Consider the following 17,719-nt stretch of genomic DNA (forward strand, 5'->3'; position numbering starts at 1 on the left):
CAGGGGGGTTGTAGAGGTGGGGATGGGCTGGAGGAAAGGTATTGCTAGGGACTGAACCTAGCACAAAGTAGGAAAGCTATCTGCAACTTATCTACTTCGAGTCAAACTGTAGCATGACGTTGTTGCCTTTCTATTTTGCTTCCTTGTTCTGCTCTGCAGTTTTCATTTCCGATGATAAAATGGACATGGCATCCGCTTCTGTCACCTTCATATGGCAGTTGTGAAAATCCAATAAAATGAAGAGACCTTTACATCTCTAAAACTAAATCTGGTTTATAATAGTCACTGTAAAGTAGAATCTTTCCATTATTACAACATATTCCTATCATCTAAACCAGATGAATTAACCAAATTTGACTCTTGTCAAAAAGATTTATTAACTTAAAATAGAACTTCAAAATACAGACAAAAGCAACTTTCCATTCAAGTTTGAATATATTCAACATACAAGTATGTAAAAGAAAAATTTTTTGAATCTTTGTTGTAATTTTATTTTTTTTTTTGACCTTTTAAAAAGTTTTTGGCACTACAAGATTCTGTAAGGAATAGAAGTGACAAATTTAAAACACATGAAATCTTCCCTAACCCTTAAGAACAATATATATAAAGTCTGGAGCAACCAAAGTATGAATACAGCTAATAGAAAATAAAGAATGTAATTTTTTAAATTCTCTCTTTATACAATTCATCAAGGTTAAACAAAACATAAAACTCCCTTAAAAATAGGGTAATAAAATAGATGAAATTTGTATCACTTATTTTAGTGATACCAGTAAAAACTATAGTTCATATTTATATACAAATAATACAGTGTTTAAAAACAGTCTTAGAATTTAAATAAGCTATCTAAACGTGTGAAAATTTTAAATCAGGACCTGATTTGTTTTGCTTTCCTTAAATGTCACTTTTTCTGCTGAGTGTAACTGACACTGAGGTATGGATACCCTTGAGGCAGCAGGACAGGCTGCTGTGGGTTGCCATTACTCCGACACGTTTCCTCTTGGTGGGTGGGGGCAACGCTCTCTACAGCGACGGGCAGCACATCTGTCTGCTGGAAATAACACAGACAGCAGGCTGAAAGGCTTGTGCCTAATCACCTCACAATCCATTTAAAAGATAAACTAAGATACTAGTTACACAGTGCTTTAAAAATTCTTATAATAAAAAAAGCAGGGCAAAACAATTGGAGGGGAGAGAAAAAAAGGGAGGAAAAGAAAACCCACACACAGAAAAACTGCAAACTCTTTTCTGACAACTTCCTCTACAGCTCTGCTCAAGAGATAAATCCAACAACCATAGTCAGTTTTGTGCCATTCACATTATACCAGTGGTTCTCAGCCTTCCTAATGCTACAACCCTTTTATAGTCCCTCGTGTTGTGGTGACCCTCAACCATAAAATTATTTTCATTGCTGCTTTAATTTTTTTTTTTTTTTTTTTGGTTTTTCAAGACAGGGTTTCCCTGTGAATTTTGCTTTTGTGCTGAATCATAATGTAATGTGTTTTCTGATGGTTCTAGGCAAACCCTGTGAAAGTCATCTGATCTCCAAAGCAGGTTAAGAACTGCTGCTCTGGCCGGGCAGTGGTGGCGCACGCCTTTAATCCCAGCACTTGGGAGGCAGAGGCAGGCGGATCTCTGTGAGTTCGAGACCAGCCTGGTCTACAAGAGCTAGTTCCAGGACAGGCTCCAAAACCACAGAGAAACCCTGTCTCGAAAAACTTAAAAAAAAAAAAGAACTGCTGCTCTATCCAAGTATCCAGCGCTGCTCTATCCAAGTATCCAGCGTCCAGCAGTTCACAGATCGAGAGACTACTCCCCCCGCCCCCCAAGATAGGATTTCACTGGAGCCTGTCCTGGAACTCATTCTGTAGACCAGGCTGACCTCACACTCACAAAGATCCTTCTGTCTCTGCCTCCCAAGTGCTGGGATTAAAGGCATGCGCCACCACTGCCATTGAGACAGATACTTTTGAAGAGGTTAGTCCTTAAAATGTATGGTTTGCAATCCTTATTACCTCAGTCACAGCTATTATACTATTAATATAGTAATGGAATAGAATTAATTCTAGAGTCATTCATGCCCTTTTACTAAACAAATCTGACTCAAACACTATTAGATCCTTACAATTTACTAAGTGAAGTTGAAACTCCTTTGCAGAATTTTTCTGCCTACCTTCCCTATCTAGCATTACCATTTAATGGTAATGGCTATCTAGCATTATCATTACCATCCACCTCCTCTCCCTAGTATTCCGCCCCCCTTTATTGTGGCTGGGGTGGGGGTAGGGGAGTTCAAGATAGGGTTCTCAGCATAACAGTCCTGACTGTCTTGAACTTGCTTTGTAGACCATCTGGCCTCAAAGTCACTAAGATTCATCTGCCTCTGCCTCCCAAGAGCTGGGATTAAAGGCAAGCACCACCACTGCCTGGCTGGTTATTTCTTTTTTTTTTTTTTATGTCACCCAAAATTCAGTGACATATGTATTCCCTTAACTAACAGCACATTCCTTCCTTCTAAATTCTAGAGGAATAAATAGTTCTCATATTACAAGATGGAATTCAGATGCAATCTCTGGTACCTAAACCCTGCCCGGTAGAGGGACTAGGTGACTTCATTCTTCTAAACAATATTTTGTCTGTTTTTTCCATGCTTGGCTCTCCTATTAAACTGTGCATTAATATGGGCAGCTTGGACAATAAATACTGCATATAGTCTGGCATATTCATACAATATGTTCTCAATAAATATCTACTGAATACAAATGTTACTCCTAGATTCTGGCCTCCACTGAGATTCCCATTTTAGAATACCCACCCAGTTTGATAATTGATTTGTAAGTACTGACCTTGAGCGTAGAAGGGTTTGTTGGGCTGAAATCTTGGATTTCCCTGATGCATGAAGTTTTGATGTAAACCATAAGGCCACGAAGCTGGGACAAGGGGGAAATGGGGACGTGGTGCATGTTCCCATGGAATTGGAGGAGTGAGTCCTCGAAATCGTGGCTCTGCATTCCAACAAGGAAAAAAAAAGTATTTTAAAATATTAGTTTACTAATTCAAATATTCCTTCATTTCAGAGACATACGGAATAACTATCATCAACTATGTATTACACTAATCCAGATACCAAATTTCTTTTAAAGAATCAAGCATTATTATTTGTTCAAATTACGTGTACACACAATATATACAGTACATCAGTTATATCAAAGATGGCTAATAGCCGGGCGGTGGTGGCGCACGCCTTTAATCCCAGCACTCGGGAGGCAGAGGCAGGTGGATCTCTGTGAGTTCGAGGCCAGCCTGGTCTACAAAGGGAGTTCCAGGACAGGTTCCAAAGCTACAGAGAAACCCTGTCTCGAAAAAACCAAAAAAAAAAAAAAAAAAAAAAAAAACAAAGATGGCTAATAGAATTTGAAGGTTAGAAGTTTAATTACCATCTCTAATTAGAATTTTAAAGAACAGACAAAAGTGGCAGAATGGGCACTTTAGAAGGATGAGAATGTATAAAGGCAAGGAAGTTTGGGAATACAAAACAATCAATGTCAAACTGAGAATGGTGGTGCACACCTTTAATCCCAGCGCTTGAGGCAGAGGCAGGTGAATCTCTGTGAGGATCAAGGCCAGCCTGGTCGACACAATTAGTCCAGGACAGCCAGGGCTACAGAGACCCTGTCTCAAAACCAAAAAACAGACCCTTACACACAAAACAACCACCCAACAAACAGGAAGATGAAGAAATGGTCAGGTTGGTGGGGATATACATCTCAAAGAATCTTAATATATCATACTACAAAACTTAGGTTTTTACCATTATAATAATGTCAACTAGGCCAGAATTCTAGGACTGGAAGAAGCTTTACAAAAAAGTTGAGGTACTGTGGCTAAAAACCTGGGTTTTGGAACCAAACATATGTAAATTCAAATCACAATTCTGAAAATTGCTATGGCTCCTTTTTTATCCTCAGGTTGTAAATGGTGATTGAAAAAAAAATTTCCCAGCACTCAGGAGGCAGAGACAGGTGGATCTCTGAGTTCAAGGCCAGCCTGGTCTACAAAGGGAGTTCCAGGACAGGCTCCAAAGCTACAGAGAAACCCTGTCTCGAAAAAAAACAAAAAAAAAAGAAAAAAAATTTAATCAGCTTACACACACTCTGGAAAACAAACAAGAACACACACATACACTGGATCTAGGTAAAATGGGTACTTCCCTTAACAGTCTGAGCCTGAGTCCAGGAATTCTCAGTGGAAAGGAAAAACAAACTCCTGAAAGGTATCCTCTAACCTCCAAACATGAGGTATAGCATGTGTAAGCCTGCACAGGTGTACACACAGGAAAAAAAATTTAATGGAGGCTAGAGAGATGGCTCAGAGGTTAAGAGCATTGCTTGCCCTTCCAAAGGTCCTGAGTTCAATTCCCAGCAACCACATGGTAGCTCATAGCCATCTGTAATGGGGTCTGGTACCCTCTTCTGGCCTGCAGGCATGCACACAGACAGAATATTATATACATAATAGATAAATAAATATTAAAAAAATTAATGGGAGTCATGTTCTTCCTATGGCCAATCTCAACAATGTCTGCTTGTGTCTTTAAGGTGCATTTTTTCAAAGTACAAATACCTACCCAAACTGGTTGTTTTTAATTGTTTTTCTCATTTACGTAACAATATATGAGAAAGGAACTGAAAGACACTTCTATCCTTCTGACTTCTGTAGGAGATATCGAATGGAAACGCTTGTATTTGCTACATTTTCATAATCAGTCTTCTTGGGAGGCAATCAGAAAAGGCTGGTTCGCAAAGAAAGTCACCTTAAAATTAACAGTGCTAAACTTACGGACTTGGAGTTTGCAAATAATTGAGAATTAGGTATCATGGCCAATTAAGAAATGATATTTTAACATAAGATATTTTTTAAGGATATACTTCAATTTTCCTTGCTCAATTTTCACAGCCAAATATACAACACTACTATGTCACTAGAAATAATTTCAAAATTGGTGAGATCAGGAATGGTAAAACAAACCTTTAATCCCAACCCTCCAGAGGCAGAGGCAGGTGGATTTCTGTGAGTTCAAGAAGATACAGGGCTACACATAGTCCTCATTTCAGACAACAACAAGAAAAAAAGAGAAAAATTACACAATCTTTCACTCCAATAAAATCCTAATCTTCAGACACAATTAGGTAAGGGCTATGGTATAAATACTTAAGGAAACAAGCAGACAAAAGGTAAAATTCAACTGGAGGAGAAGACTGGCAAAATTCAAAGGCTTCTTGAAGACAGTGATGTAAATTAAATCTCTGGGGGAAGGTAGGAGGTATGAAAATGGGTATTAAAGGTAATGGAAGACATCCCAGGTAAAAAAAAAACCACTTTAGTAACTTGGGTAAGAGACAATATAGTAATTTCCAAGATGTTTTGCTAATTAGTTCATTATGACTGAAAAAAGATATACCAATGGCAGGTTGAAGAAAGTACTTGTATAAAAAGTGAACTAATCTATCGAAGGACAAAATATAGGTTCTGTCTTTATATAATAAGACTGTGACAGATACAAGCACAATGGCACAATGACTGGCTATACTCTATTTCCTTTGGTCTTGGAAACCAGAGTTCCATCTGCTTATTCTAAACAGGTTGGAGGTGCCTTCTCTAAGAGATAACATACTTTTGGTTTGGAGACATAACTCTATGGTACAGTGCTGGCCTAGCAAGCATATACACTAGGTTTAATTTTTTTTTTTTTTTTACATAAATGGTTTTTCTATGTAACTGCCCTGGAAGTCCTAAACTCCCTTTGTAGACCAGGTTTGACCTTGTGCTGATACTAGGATTAAAGGTGTGTGCCACCGTGTCTAGCTGCGTAGGCACAGGTTTTTTTGTTTGTTGTTGTTGGTTTTTTTTGTAGGTTCAGTTCTTTTTTTTTTTTTTTTTTTTTTTTGTAGGTTCAATTCTTAAAACCACCAGATGGAAAAGCTAAACAATACTCCTTTGAAAATTAACAAAAGGGCCTGGAGGGATGGCTCAGCCGTTAAAGGCTAGGCTCACAACCAAAAATATAAGAGTTCGGTTCCCAGCACCCACGGCTGTCCCTCCAGGTACCATAAAAAAAAAAAAAAAAAAAAAAAAAAAAAAAGGAGTCCGAGAGCTACGGCTGCAGCCTGTAGGTCCTGAAGAATGAAGATTTGAAAGCAAGGCCATGGCTAAACACCTGAAGTTCATTGCCAGGACTGTGATGGTTCAGGAGGGGAACGTGGAAGGTGCATACAGGACCCTGAACAGAATTCTCGCCACCGATGGGCTTACTGAGGTCATAAAGCGGCGGCGTTTCTATGAGAAGCCCTGCCGCCGCCGCCAGCGGGAGAGCTATGAAACATGCCGGAGGATCTACAACATGGAAATGGCTCGAAAGATTAACTTCTTGATGAGGAAGAACCGGGCAGATCCGTGGCTGGGCTGCTAAGCCCATGTTAGTTCTGTGTCTGACTGTTCTTACACAACCCCAATCTCTGTTACCTTTCTCTACAATAAACTCGATCACACGTAAAAAAAAAAAAATTAACAAAAGGAGTCAGGTGTGGCAGTGCACGCTTTTAATTCCAAAATTCAGGGAGCAGAGGTAGGTCAATCTCTTAGTTCAAGTCCGGCCTGGTCTACAAAGTGAGCTCCAAAACAGACAGTGCTACCCAGAGAAACCCTGTCTTGGGGGAAAAAAAATATTAATAATAGGAAAGAACTGACCCAGGTGTCAGTTATTAATCCTAATAGAAGCAAGAGAATCACTTCAAATTAAAAGCCATCCTAATCTACACAATAAATTCTAGGCCAGTTTAGCCATCCCACCACTCTAACTGAATATCAAAAGCAATTCTTTTCTTCTGGGCCTTTTTTTTTTTTTTTTTTGGAGACATGTGTAGCCATCCTGAAACTTGCTCTGTAGACCAGACTGTCCTCTAACTCACAGAGAACCACCTGCCTCTGTCTCCCAAGTGCTCTGCATGTGCCACCGCTGCCTGGCTAAAAGCAGTTTTGATCCCCTGTCTGAGATTTTAATACTGTGGTAAGGGGTTAGAGTAAAAAGAAAATAGTAAATTACTGGTAACTGATAAGTTCACTGGTGGTATTACACTCTCTCATTTTGTATATTTGAAATTTCCCACAGTAGTATTTAAGATGAAGACAGTCATCGCTGCAAAGCTGAATATAAAATTAGCAAATACAGCAAATAAACTCTCTTAAATAGGCAACTATAATAACATTTTAGTAATATATTAAGTAATCTTTAAAATTTTAATTATGTCTCAATGTGTATTATTTAAGGTATCAGAAAAAAACAACTGTTTATTAATTCTACTAAATGCAGTTATCTTTTGCTTTTTGAATGTATTGTTCCTTAGCCAGGTATAGTAATCCAAGCAACAAGGAAGCAGAACTGAGGTCATCCTGTAATGAAGAAGGAAAGAGTAGAAAGGGAAAGGGAAGGAAAGAAAAACAAAAAGAAGGAAAGAAAGGGGAGACATTCCCTTGAGGAGCCCATGCCTCACTTTCTACAACTCACACCCATGTTCTTAGGTGTGTGTTACTTTGCTCTGACTTTTCCTTCTCCTAACGCTTGTGCTTAAACCTACATTTTCCTACATTTGTATTACTCCTCTCCCAATTAAAAGAAAGAAAGGGAAGAGAGAAGGGTAGAAATGAGCATAGGTTTAGTAAAACCCAAATCAAACAAACCTTAGTTTAAATCTTGAACCTACCACAATTAACTCTTCAGTTTCATCCCATTTATCCCCGGGGGGGAGGGGCATCTCACATTGCTCAAGCTGGCCTCAAATGCATTATCACATCTGGCTTCCCGCATTTTGTTCTTTGAGACAGGGTTTCATTTAGCCCAGGCTAGTCTTAATAATCCTGAGTGCTAGGATTCAAGTGTACAATACCAAACCCATCAGGCTCTCAATTTTATCATTTATAAAATGAGTACCAATAACACTGATGCCAAATAAGGTTGAGAGTGAAAGGAAACAATAAAAAGAACAATATTTATAAGTATTACATCATTTAATATTCTCAACACTGTTAGACACTATTCATATCCTTATTGTAGAGATGAAACACATGCATAGAGAGAATGTCAATACCTTGTAATAAATGGCAGACAAAATTTAAGTCTTGACAGTATGTGTCCAAAGCCTATACTGTTTACTTTTAATCTAAATTCTATATTCTACCTCTATGAATATAGCTCTTATCCTCCTTTCTTCTCATTGTTACCCAAAATTCAACCAATAATAATACCAATTACTTAACCTTCCCACAACCAAAGATAAAAGAGGAAAAAAGGAAAATTACCCGAATTACCCACTGCACCATTGTTCACCAGGGAATTTGGAGCCACAGTACGAGGCCAATGTCCATCATGAGAAGAGTTAGGGATTGCCATCGGTCTGGCAGCAGGCTGTGCAAAGATGATGCTGGGATCATTCAAGCCAATATTGCTGGGGGTACTGCCAGGTGCAGAGTGGAGCATTGGGCCATGGATGGGCCACGATGGGGCAGGGATCTGGAGGGGGTGCATTGGCAATAATCCCATACTATGCATGGGAGAATACTGAGCTGGTGGTGACTGAGGAAAGTTATACAAGGGCATCTGAACCTGATGAGGGGGCTGGCCTCCCTGTTGGGGTGGGCCAAGCTTAGGCTGGGATCCTGGCTGGGCTGGAGGCGGGGGAATAGCAGATGGCTGGGGAGAATTCTGTGGAAATGGCTGAGGCTGAGGAGAATAAGATGGTGAATCAGACTGCAGGAAAACAGAAAAGACAATTTTAAAAATTAATTTATAAACATTTTAATTTCCTAAAATGAAGATTAAAATATAATAAGCATAGTTATGTCCTTAAGACAGCATATACAGAACTATATGATATATATAATAACAAATAATAAAATCTCCTATTATGTGAAGTTAAAATTTTCCTCAAGGTGCTCAAATTCTCTCAGATGGGTAATAGTTCATAAGCATTTCTCTTGCAAGAAAGAGCGAGAACTTAGCATCATTCCCATCATAAACAATGTATTTCCTTTCTAAACTAGAAACAAACACGTAAATAACTCATAGCACTTTCATACAGTTCCCTGAACAATTGTGTTACTAGGCATTGCTACTAAGTACTTAAAATACAATACTAACATGTATGCCTTAAAAGTTTCCTGGGCAGGGGAAACCAGGGAGCAGAAAAAGATTACACAAGTAATCACAATAGACCATAATGTATTATTACTATGATTGGACAAGCAGGTACAGTAGTGTGCTATCTCTGAGCAGACAGAAGGATAAAATCAGAAGATCCCATGTCCTGGTCAGCCTGGGCTACATATTGAGACTATCCCAAAACAAACAAACAACAACAAAAAACCCTTTCACTTATATAATGATAAACTAGGAAAAACTCCCACTTTTCAAGAAATGTAGAGATGAAGGAATTTCCCAGAGGAAGTAACCTTCAACTGAGACTAAACGTAAATAGAAGGAAATCTGGTAAAGTCAAGAGGATACAAAGAAGGGAAGAGTATTTAGCAGCAGGAATACCATGTCTACGGGCATGGAAAGACTTAACTGTCTAAGGTAACTGAAATCAGAAAGAAGTACAGTACACAGGTAAGGGATTAACATATCTGTTGTGGAATAACTTTTTTAAAAGATTGATTGATTTATTATGGATACAATGTTCTGCCTGCATATATGCCTACATGCCTGAAGAGGACACCAGATCTCATTAAGATGGTTGTGAGCCACCACGTCGTTGCTGGGAACAGAACTCAGAACCTCTGAAAGAGCAGTCAGTGCTCTTCACTTCTGAGTCATCTCTCCAGCCCCAGAATAATCTTTTGTACACTGTGAAGATGTGTCTTTGCCAAGTTGCCTTCTAATTAGTTTAATAATAAGCTGAAATGACTAATAGGCAAGAAGAGGGTAGATGGGACTTACAGGGAAAGGAAGAAGAGATGAATCTAGGCATAGGTGAGACGCCAGAGGACAGGAGAGGAAGCAGGAGATGCAAGATGGAAGAGAGAGAGCTGGAGAGATGGCTCAGAGGTTAAGAGCATTGCCTGCTCTTCCAAAGGTCCTGAGTTCAATTCCCAGCAACCACATGGTGGCTTACAACCATCTGTAATGGGGTCTGGTGCCCTCTTCTGGCCTGCAGGCATACATACAGACAGGATATTGTATACTAAATAAATAAATAAATATTTAAAAAAAAAGATGGAAGAGAGATAAAAAGCCATGAGACAAAACATAGATTAATATAAATGGGTTGTAATGGGTTATAATTTAAGTTATAGTAGCTAATGGGACAAGCCTAAGCTATAGGTTGGACTTTCATTAAGTCTCTGTATCATTTTTTTGTGAGCTGGCAATCCAAAGAAAAATCTATCTACATATATCTCTCAGCCTAAAGAACTAAACAAAAAACAAAGCAATGAGAGTTCCTGTGATTTGTATATCCCATAATTTCTACAATTTATAAAAAAGCAGTGAAAAACTGCTGAAAATTTGAACTAAACCAGAATCTATTTGCAGTTAAAAATAATTATTCTGATTTTATAATAATGAAAAAGAAAAAAAAACCTGATGAAACTAATTAAAAGGGTACAATGAAGCCCAGTGTGGAGGCACAGGGCACACATCTTTAATCCAACACTCCAGAGGCAGGGGCAGTTGGGTCTCTCAGTTCAAGGTCAGGCTGGTTTACACAGCAAATTCCAGGACAGCCAGGGCTACAAAGAGAAGCCCTGCCTCTAAAAACAAAACAGAACAAAAAAAAAGCTGCTACACCTCAGAAGTCCTGAGATTAAAATAGAGGGACAGAGTGAAACAAAGGACTGTAAGGATTATCTGTTTATTTATTTATTTGTTTCTTTATTGCTTAAGTTATTTAAGCTAGTCTCAGTATATAACCCTACCTGGCCTAGAATTTACCAATGTAGACGAGGCTGGCCTGGAATTCACACAGATCTGCTGGCCCTCGTCTCTCAAGTGAGTACTGGTATGTTAAAGGTGTGAATCACAACACCCAAGCAATGATTTCTCAAATTTAAAATATAACACACAGGACATTGAATTTTTGATCTTCCTATTTTTTTTTTAACCTTCCAAGTGCTAGGATTACAAGTATGTGCCACAGTGCCTGGTTTCTACAGGGCTAGGATCAAACCCAGGGCCTGTGCATGCTAGGCAAGCAAGCACTCTCCCAACTGAGCTACATTCCCTGCCACAATTTATGAGTAATTTTTGAAAAGAATGAAGAAATAGAGCTTGAGGGAAAGAAAAATGCGAGAGAAAACCAGACTGTAAGACCGACATTAAGGCCATAAACACTAGAAGAAGGAGCAAATCTGTAGTACTGGAAAGAAACGTAACATTCTGGACACATTAAAGCTGAGTTGTGTAGACATAGTTTCTGTTCCACCTGGTCCCACAGCCATTCATTCCCAAAGAAACATACAGAAACTTGTATTAATTATAAACTGTTTGGCCTATTAACTCAGGCTAATTTTTTTTTAAAGATTTTATTTATTTATTATGTATACAACATTCTGCTTCCATGTATGCCCACATGCCAGAAGAGGGCGCCAGATCAGATGGTTGTGAGCCACCATGTGGTTGCTGGAAATTGAACTCAGGACCTCTCGAAGAGCAGCCAGTGCTCTTAACCACTGAGCCATCTCTCCAGTCCTAACTCAGGACTATTATTAACTAGCTCTTACAACTTAAATTAACCCATAATTCTTGTCTATATTTAGCCAATTGGCTTGGCATTTTTTTCTCAGTGAGGCATTCTCATCCTGATTCCTCTGTATCTGATGACAACTGGCTCTCTGCCTTTGTTCTTCCTAGAATTATCCTAGTCTGGTTGCCCTGCATATACTTCCTGCCTGGCTACTGGCCAATCAGCATTTTATTAAACCATTATGAGTGAAAAGTCTTTACAGAGTACAAGAGCATTATCCCACAGCAGAGTTGCTTTGTTAGACACCAGAAAAACAATGTCCATTAAATTCTTAAAGAAAAGTCAGGTGAGAAAAAAGGTAAAGAACAAAGAAAATTAGGAGCAACACAGAAAAATAATCAGAGTATAAATTTATATACACAGAACATATAGAGTTCAAGTTATCTACTAACCTTAGGCAAAAAAAACTTAAATCTTCATTCATATAACTAATAATGTAAACTACCTAATGTTTCTATTGGGCTTCAACAATGAACTGGGAAATATAAACACCAAATTCAGGATCTTTGTCACCTCTCTTTAAGAAGCTAGGCAGTAATGGAATACCAGCACTTGAGAAGCAGAGGTAGGTAGGTGGATCTCTGTGAGTTTGGAGGCCAGCCTGGTCAACAAAGACAGTTCCAGGACAGCCAGGGCTACACAAGGAGAAACTCTGTATCAGGTGTGTGGGTGGGTGGGGGTAGGGATTGTCCTAGGCTCAAAGCATCACACTGCCTTGGCCTGCAGACATTAGGAACTACCAGTAAATGTACTCCACAGTGCCTGGCTACTAGTGCACTTTTACAGCAAGGAAATAAAGTGTAAAAGGCTTCAAAATTAAAAGTTGTGAAGGGTCAGATACAATGACTCTCTTCCTGTCAAACTCATTCAAAGGCAGAATACTTACACATTCTGAAGACTGTCTAGTCCTAATGGACTGGTCACCCTGTTGCTGGGCTGAACCAGCCACCTGCTGAGCATTGACAAGGTTGCGGACCAGCTGGGCTGCTGAGAGACGACATCACAGAAAAAAAAGTCAAAAGATACAGAAAAAGTGGGCAGGTACGTTGCTTTATACCTATAATCTCAATGCTTGAAGCACTGAAATGTAAGGATTTCTGTGAATTCAAGACCTGAGCTACACAGTGTGTCTCTTGTTTCCATCTCAGGAATACTGGACTTAAAAGACACTTTTCAATCTCCTATATATAAACTGATTTTTTTTCTTTTTCTGAATTTTTTTTTTAATGTCACACTGTGGGGCATCAAACCCAAGACCTGGTACATCACATATTTGCACTTTCACTGAGCTAAACCCCCATCCCAGATCAATTAAAAAGAATATCTGAAGTCAGGTATTATAAAATCTGCAACTCCAGGGAAGCTGGTATAGGAAGATCATAAGCTTGAGGTTAGCCTGCATTATATAGCAAAACTCTGACCCCAAAACAAAGCATATTAGTACTGGGGCTGTAGCTCAGTAGTTAACCATGTCCTGAGCAGGCACAGCAGCCTTGGCTAGACCCCTATCAACAAGCAAATAAACATTCTCAACTATTTTTGATCTTTGGTACTTACCTGCCACACTGCTATTCCTCTGGCGGGCCATCTTGACCTCTGGGCATTCCCGGCGTACATGTCCTGCATCTCCACATATGAAACACCTAAGGTCTCGGGAATCAAGAAGGTCTCGGGAATCTTTTTCGTCTTCATTTCCTTCCTTCTCTTCTTCACTGTCTTTCTTCTTTAGTCTAAACAGTAAACTGCTGATACCAATAATGTGGAGCCAGGAACTTACAAACTGATGATTCACAAACAAACTAAGCCATATACAATGACAAAGGAACTAACATATGCAGTTTTATGCTGTTTTTTAAAAGATACTTTTATTTATAACATACTTAAATCCTATTTCAATACTTAAGTATTGTAATCATTTTATAACAGTATTTATTTATTTATTTTTGACACTATATGTTCATTCATGGTCTGGAACTCATTATGGAGACTCCAATGGCCTCAATGTCAAAGATCTTCCTGTCTGTACCTTTCAAGTGCTGGGAATAAAGGAGTATACCACCATGCCCAGCCATACTAAAAAATTATAATATCAAAGTTTTTTTGGTTTGTTTTGTTTTTCGAGACAGGATTTTTCTGTAGCTTTGGAGCCTGTCCTGGAACTAGCTCTTGTAGACCAGGCTGGCCTCGAACTCACAGAGATCCGCCTGCCTCTGCCTCCTGAGTTCTGGGATTAAAGGCGTGAGCCACCACCGCCCAGCCTAATATCAAGTTTTGAACTTCTAAATCCTTAAAGATTGATACTTAACTCTACTTCAAAGAAGAAACAGAGGTTTAGAGAAAATAAGCACTTGGCCCAAACTTATTAAATAACAGTGATAAAAACTACAGCTTATTCATTTAAAAACTTCCAAATGTTCTATTAAGCCAGATTTGGTAATGAATGTACACGTGAACCTGGGACAGCATGAATCACATATAAATCTTTTCTTCCTTTCTCTTTCTTTCTTTTTGCTTTTTTTTTTTTTTTTTTTAATTGATGCTGTTTTGAGACAGGGTCCATTACATAGTTCTGGCTGTCCCGACCTCACTCTCACAAACTCACAGAGATCCTCCTGCCTCTGCCCGCCCCCAGGCACTAGGACTAAAGGTTGTGCCACCATGCCTAGACCACAGATATATTTTGAGGTAGTACAGAGAACATGTACTTCTCAATTTACATAATACACAAACACATATATCTCCAGGATTCAGCTTATTGTACTTATATTAGCGCTTGTGTGACTATGAAGTCTTTCTTTTTTTTCTTGTTCCTAACAATTCCAAACACACAATGTGTCAATTAACATTTCTATTAAAAAAAAGAATGAATGAAAATCAAATGATATAGGGTACCACTAAACATAAATATCACATTACAAAATTCCACTCAAGCTGGGCGGTGGTGGCACACGCCTTTAATCCCAGCACTTGGGAGGCAGAGGCAGAGGCAGGCGGATCTCTGTGAGTTCGAGCCCAGCCTGGTCTACAAGAGCTAGTTCCAGCACAGGCTCCAAAGCTATAGAGAAACCCTGTCTCAAAAAACAAAAACAAAACAAACAAACAAACAAAAAATTCCACTCAAATGAAATTTGACCCAACTGAAAACCTTGAGCATAAAATTTTAATTTTCATAGTTAAAACACTTCTGAATAAAAGTATAAATATAAATTAGCCTTACATTTATCTATAAAATTGATAGAAAATTGTTTGCCAACCTTTTCCTTTTGGGACAATCTTTCATATAGTGACCTATTTTTCCACATACACGGCAACAACGATCATTAGGAGCCAGTTCTCCATCTGTTAATACTCTTGAATCAAAGAAGTACTCCTGAAGAAATAGTATAATTTTACTATTTAAAAAAATATAAAACTTCCCAAATACAAAGGAAATCAATATGTCAAAAAAATTAAGGTTAACAAATATTTAACTGTAACTGAAACAATAGGTAAGAATTAAAGTTCAGAATTATTTGTCAGTATCACAGGTGGTAGCAGTACTAAGTACTTTATAGTCACCAAATTATCTGTAAAATAGAGAGGCTATAAATTAAGTGAAATCTCAAAAAAAAATATACAATTTTCCATTTCAAGTTATAGGCAAAGAAACTGCAGCTCAGAGGATTCAAATTGTTTGTACATGGTAAAAAGTTGGCTAAATCTCATATACAGGATTTAAGGTTTTACCTGTAGCAACTACAAAACTCATGCTTTCTGTTACATCAGGCTACTTCTACAAAGGAACTGCTCATCTTTCCAAATGGTTTTATGTACAAAAATAATTTAGCTTATTTAAAAAGTAAATGGATTTGAAATTAAACAAAACAAAACAAAAAGCCCACATATATGGGTATTCGGGACCCAGGAGGCCAGAAGACAGCATCAGATCTGTTGAAACTGGAGCTACAGGTAGCTGCAAGCTGCCCATGTGGAAGCTAAGAACTAAAAGTGCTCTCAACCACTGAGCCATCTCTCTAATCATGCAATTAGCTTTTAAAGAATAAATAATGTTTACTATATAACATGGAATGTACCTGAAAAGGCCAGAAAACATTTTCCAACCCTTACAACTAAGTTCATGTCTCTTCCATACAATACTATACTATACTATACCATACCATACTATCACTATACTATTACTATACTATACTATACAATACCATACTATTACTATACTATACTATTACTATACTATACTATACTATACAATGCTATACTATACTATTACGATACTATACTATACTATTACTATACTATACTATTACTATACTATACTATACTATACTATACTATTACTATACTATTACTATACTATACTATACTATTACTATACTATTACGATACTATACTATACTATTACTATACTATTACTATACTATACTATTACTATACTATTACTATTACTATACTATACTATTACTATACTATACTATTACTATACTATACTATTACTATTACTATACTATACTATAACTATACTATTACTATACTATCACTATTACTATACTATACTATTACTATACTATACTATTACTATACTATTACTATACTATAACTATACTATTACTATACTATACTATACTATACTGATACTGATACTTCTATACTAACACCTTGTTTATCAGTCTTAGTGCTTGATTTTTCAGGAACACTAGTTTATTATATCAGTAGCATACATCTGGAAGCCAAGAGAGCAAATCTGCTGCCTATATAAATCCATGTAAAAATCTGGGATAAAATTACAAGAAATCCCAATAGAATGGTAATAAAAATAATTTAAAAAAAATGGTGAGTGTAAAAAAACTGAAAACCATACCTATTTCTGGTAGGATTATAAATAGCACAGCTATGCTAAAACAAAACAGAAAAGCACACACACAAGAACCAAATCAGTAATTCCACTTCTTGGTATAATCTAATGAAAACAAACATTAACGAAACAAAAACTTAACACATATATTCATAAAAGCACTGCTCACAATAGCTAACATAGAAGCAAACCAATTAAACAACTGAATGAATAAATATGGCATATTTATATAGTAGAATATTATTCACTCAAAAAGAAATGAAGTACTGACATATCCTACATCATGGATGAAATATGTATAGTAAAATATGTCTAGTGAAAGAAACCAGTATAATTCTAAATGAACAAGAACAAAAAGTAAAATCTATAAAAAGAAGGCTAGTAGACTAAGAATGGGAAAGAGGGGCTTTTTTTGAGCCCCTCGAAGTCTCAGGAGTTCTTTCTCCTTTCCTTAAAAAATCTGTGCTTCCTCTTCTTTAAAAAAGAGAGTGTGCCTGTCTATGTGAAAGAGGTGTGGGGAACTGTAGCACGAATTCTAATTATTCTTAATAAAAACCCAGAGTCAGATATTAGGTGATGAAAGCCAAGATCAGGGAAGCAGAGTGGCCAGCCACTAGAGAGACCATTTACCTCTACCTGTCCTCAGACTGCATCTCCAAACTGCACTAAGCTCTTGTCTCCTCCCGTTTTATATTCCTCTCTCTACCCAGCCATATCCCTTTCTGTCTCCACCTCCTTAGTGCTCGAATTAAAGACAAACGACTCTCACATACTGGGACTAAAGGGGTGAGCCAACAAGGCTTGGCTCTGTTTCTCTTTTGAGACAGGATCAATCTAGCATAGCCAGGGTGGCCTTGAACTCACAGAGATCTGTGCCTTTGTCTCTAGGGTCCTACGATTAGAGGTGTGTGTCACCACTCCCTGGCCTCTAGTAGCTTAGCTCTGCACTCTGAACTTCAGGCAAGCTTTATTTGTTAAAACATAAACAAAATATCACTATAAGGTAGGACGAGAAAGATGACTCTACAGTTAAGAGCAATTGCTGCTCTTGCAGAAGACCCAAACTCACAAGAAT

General features: G+C 37.8%; 2 protein-coding genes across 8 annotated transcripts in view; one reads left to right on the forward strand and one right to left on the reverse strand.

The window, feature by feature from the left end:
* Positions 1 to 16: 16 nt before the first annotated feature.
* The window catches only part of Tut4 (terminal uridylyl transferase 4), a 93,354-nt gene continuing 75,651 nt past the window's right edge, over positions 17 to 17,719 (reverse strand). For 2 of the 7 annotated variants that reach the window (XM_057785060.1, XM_057785053.1), the window contains 6 exons: positions 15,050 to 15,165; positions 13,353 to 13,540; positions 12,682 to 12,782; positions 8,356 to 8,803; positions 2,847 to 3,005; positions 17 to 1,051 (listed from right to left, as the gene is read on the reverse strand). In XM_057785060.1, the coding sequence (XP_057641043.1) occupies positions 981 to 1,051; positions 2,847 to 3,005; positions 8,356 to 8,803; positions 12,682 to 12,782; positions 13,353 to 13,540; positions 15,050 to 15,165 (1,083 nt within the window). In that variant the 3' untranslated portion in view covers positions 17 to 980. The remainder of the gene's footprint in view (positions 1,052 to 2,846; positions 3,006 to 8,355; positions 8,804 to 12,681; positions 12,783 to 13,352; positions 13,541 to 15,049; positions 15,166 to 17,719) is intronic. The other 5 variants (XM_057785056.1, XM_057785054.1, XM_057785059.1 and 2 more) reach the window with 5 other exon arrangements.
* LOC130884102 (28S ribosomal protein S21, mitochondrial) lies at positions 6,125 to 6,574 on the forward strand. Its single transcript, XM_057785062.1, has one exon. The coding sequence runs from the start codon at positions 6,206 to 6,208 to the stop codon at positions 6,467 to 6,469; it is 264 nt and encodes an 87-aa protein (XP_057641045.1). The 5' UTR covers positions 6,125 to 6,205; the 3' UTR covers positions 6,470 to 6,574.

The sequence above is a fragment of the Chionomys nivalis genome, chromosome 11, assembly GCF_950005125.1.
Source record: "Chionomys nivalis chromosome 11, mChiNiv1.1, whole genome shotgun sequence".
Lineage (NCBI taxonomy): Eukaryota > Metazoa > Chordata > Mammalia > Rodentia > Cricetidae > Chionomys > Chionomys nivalis.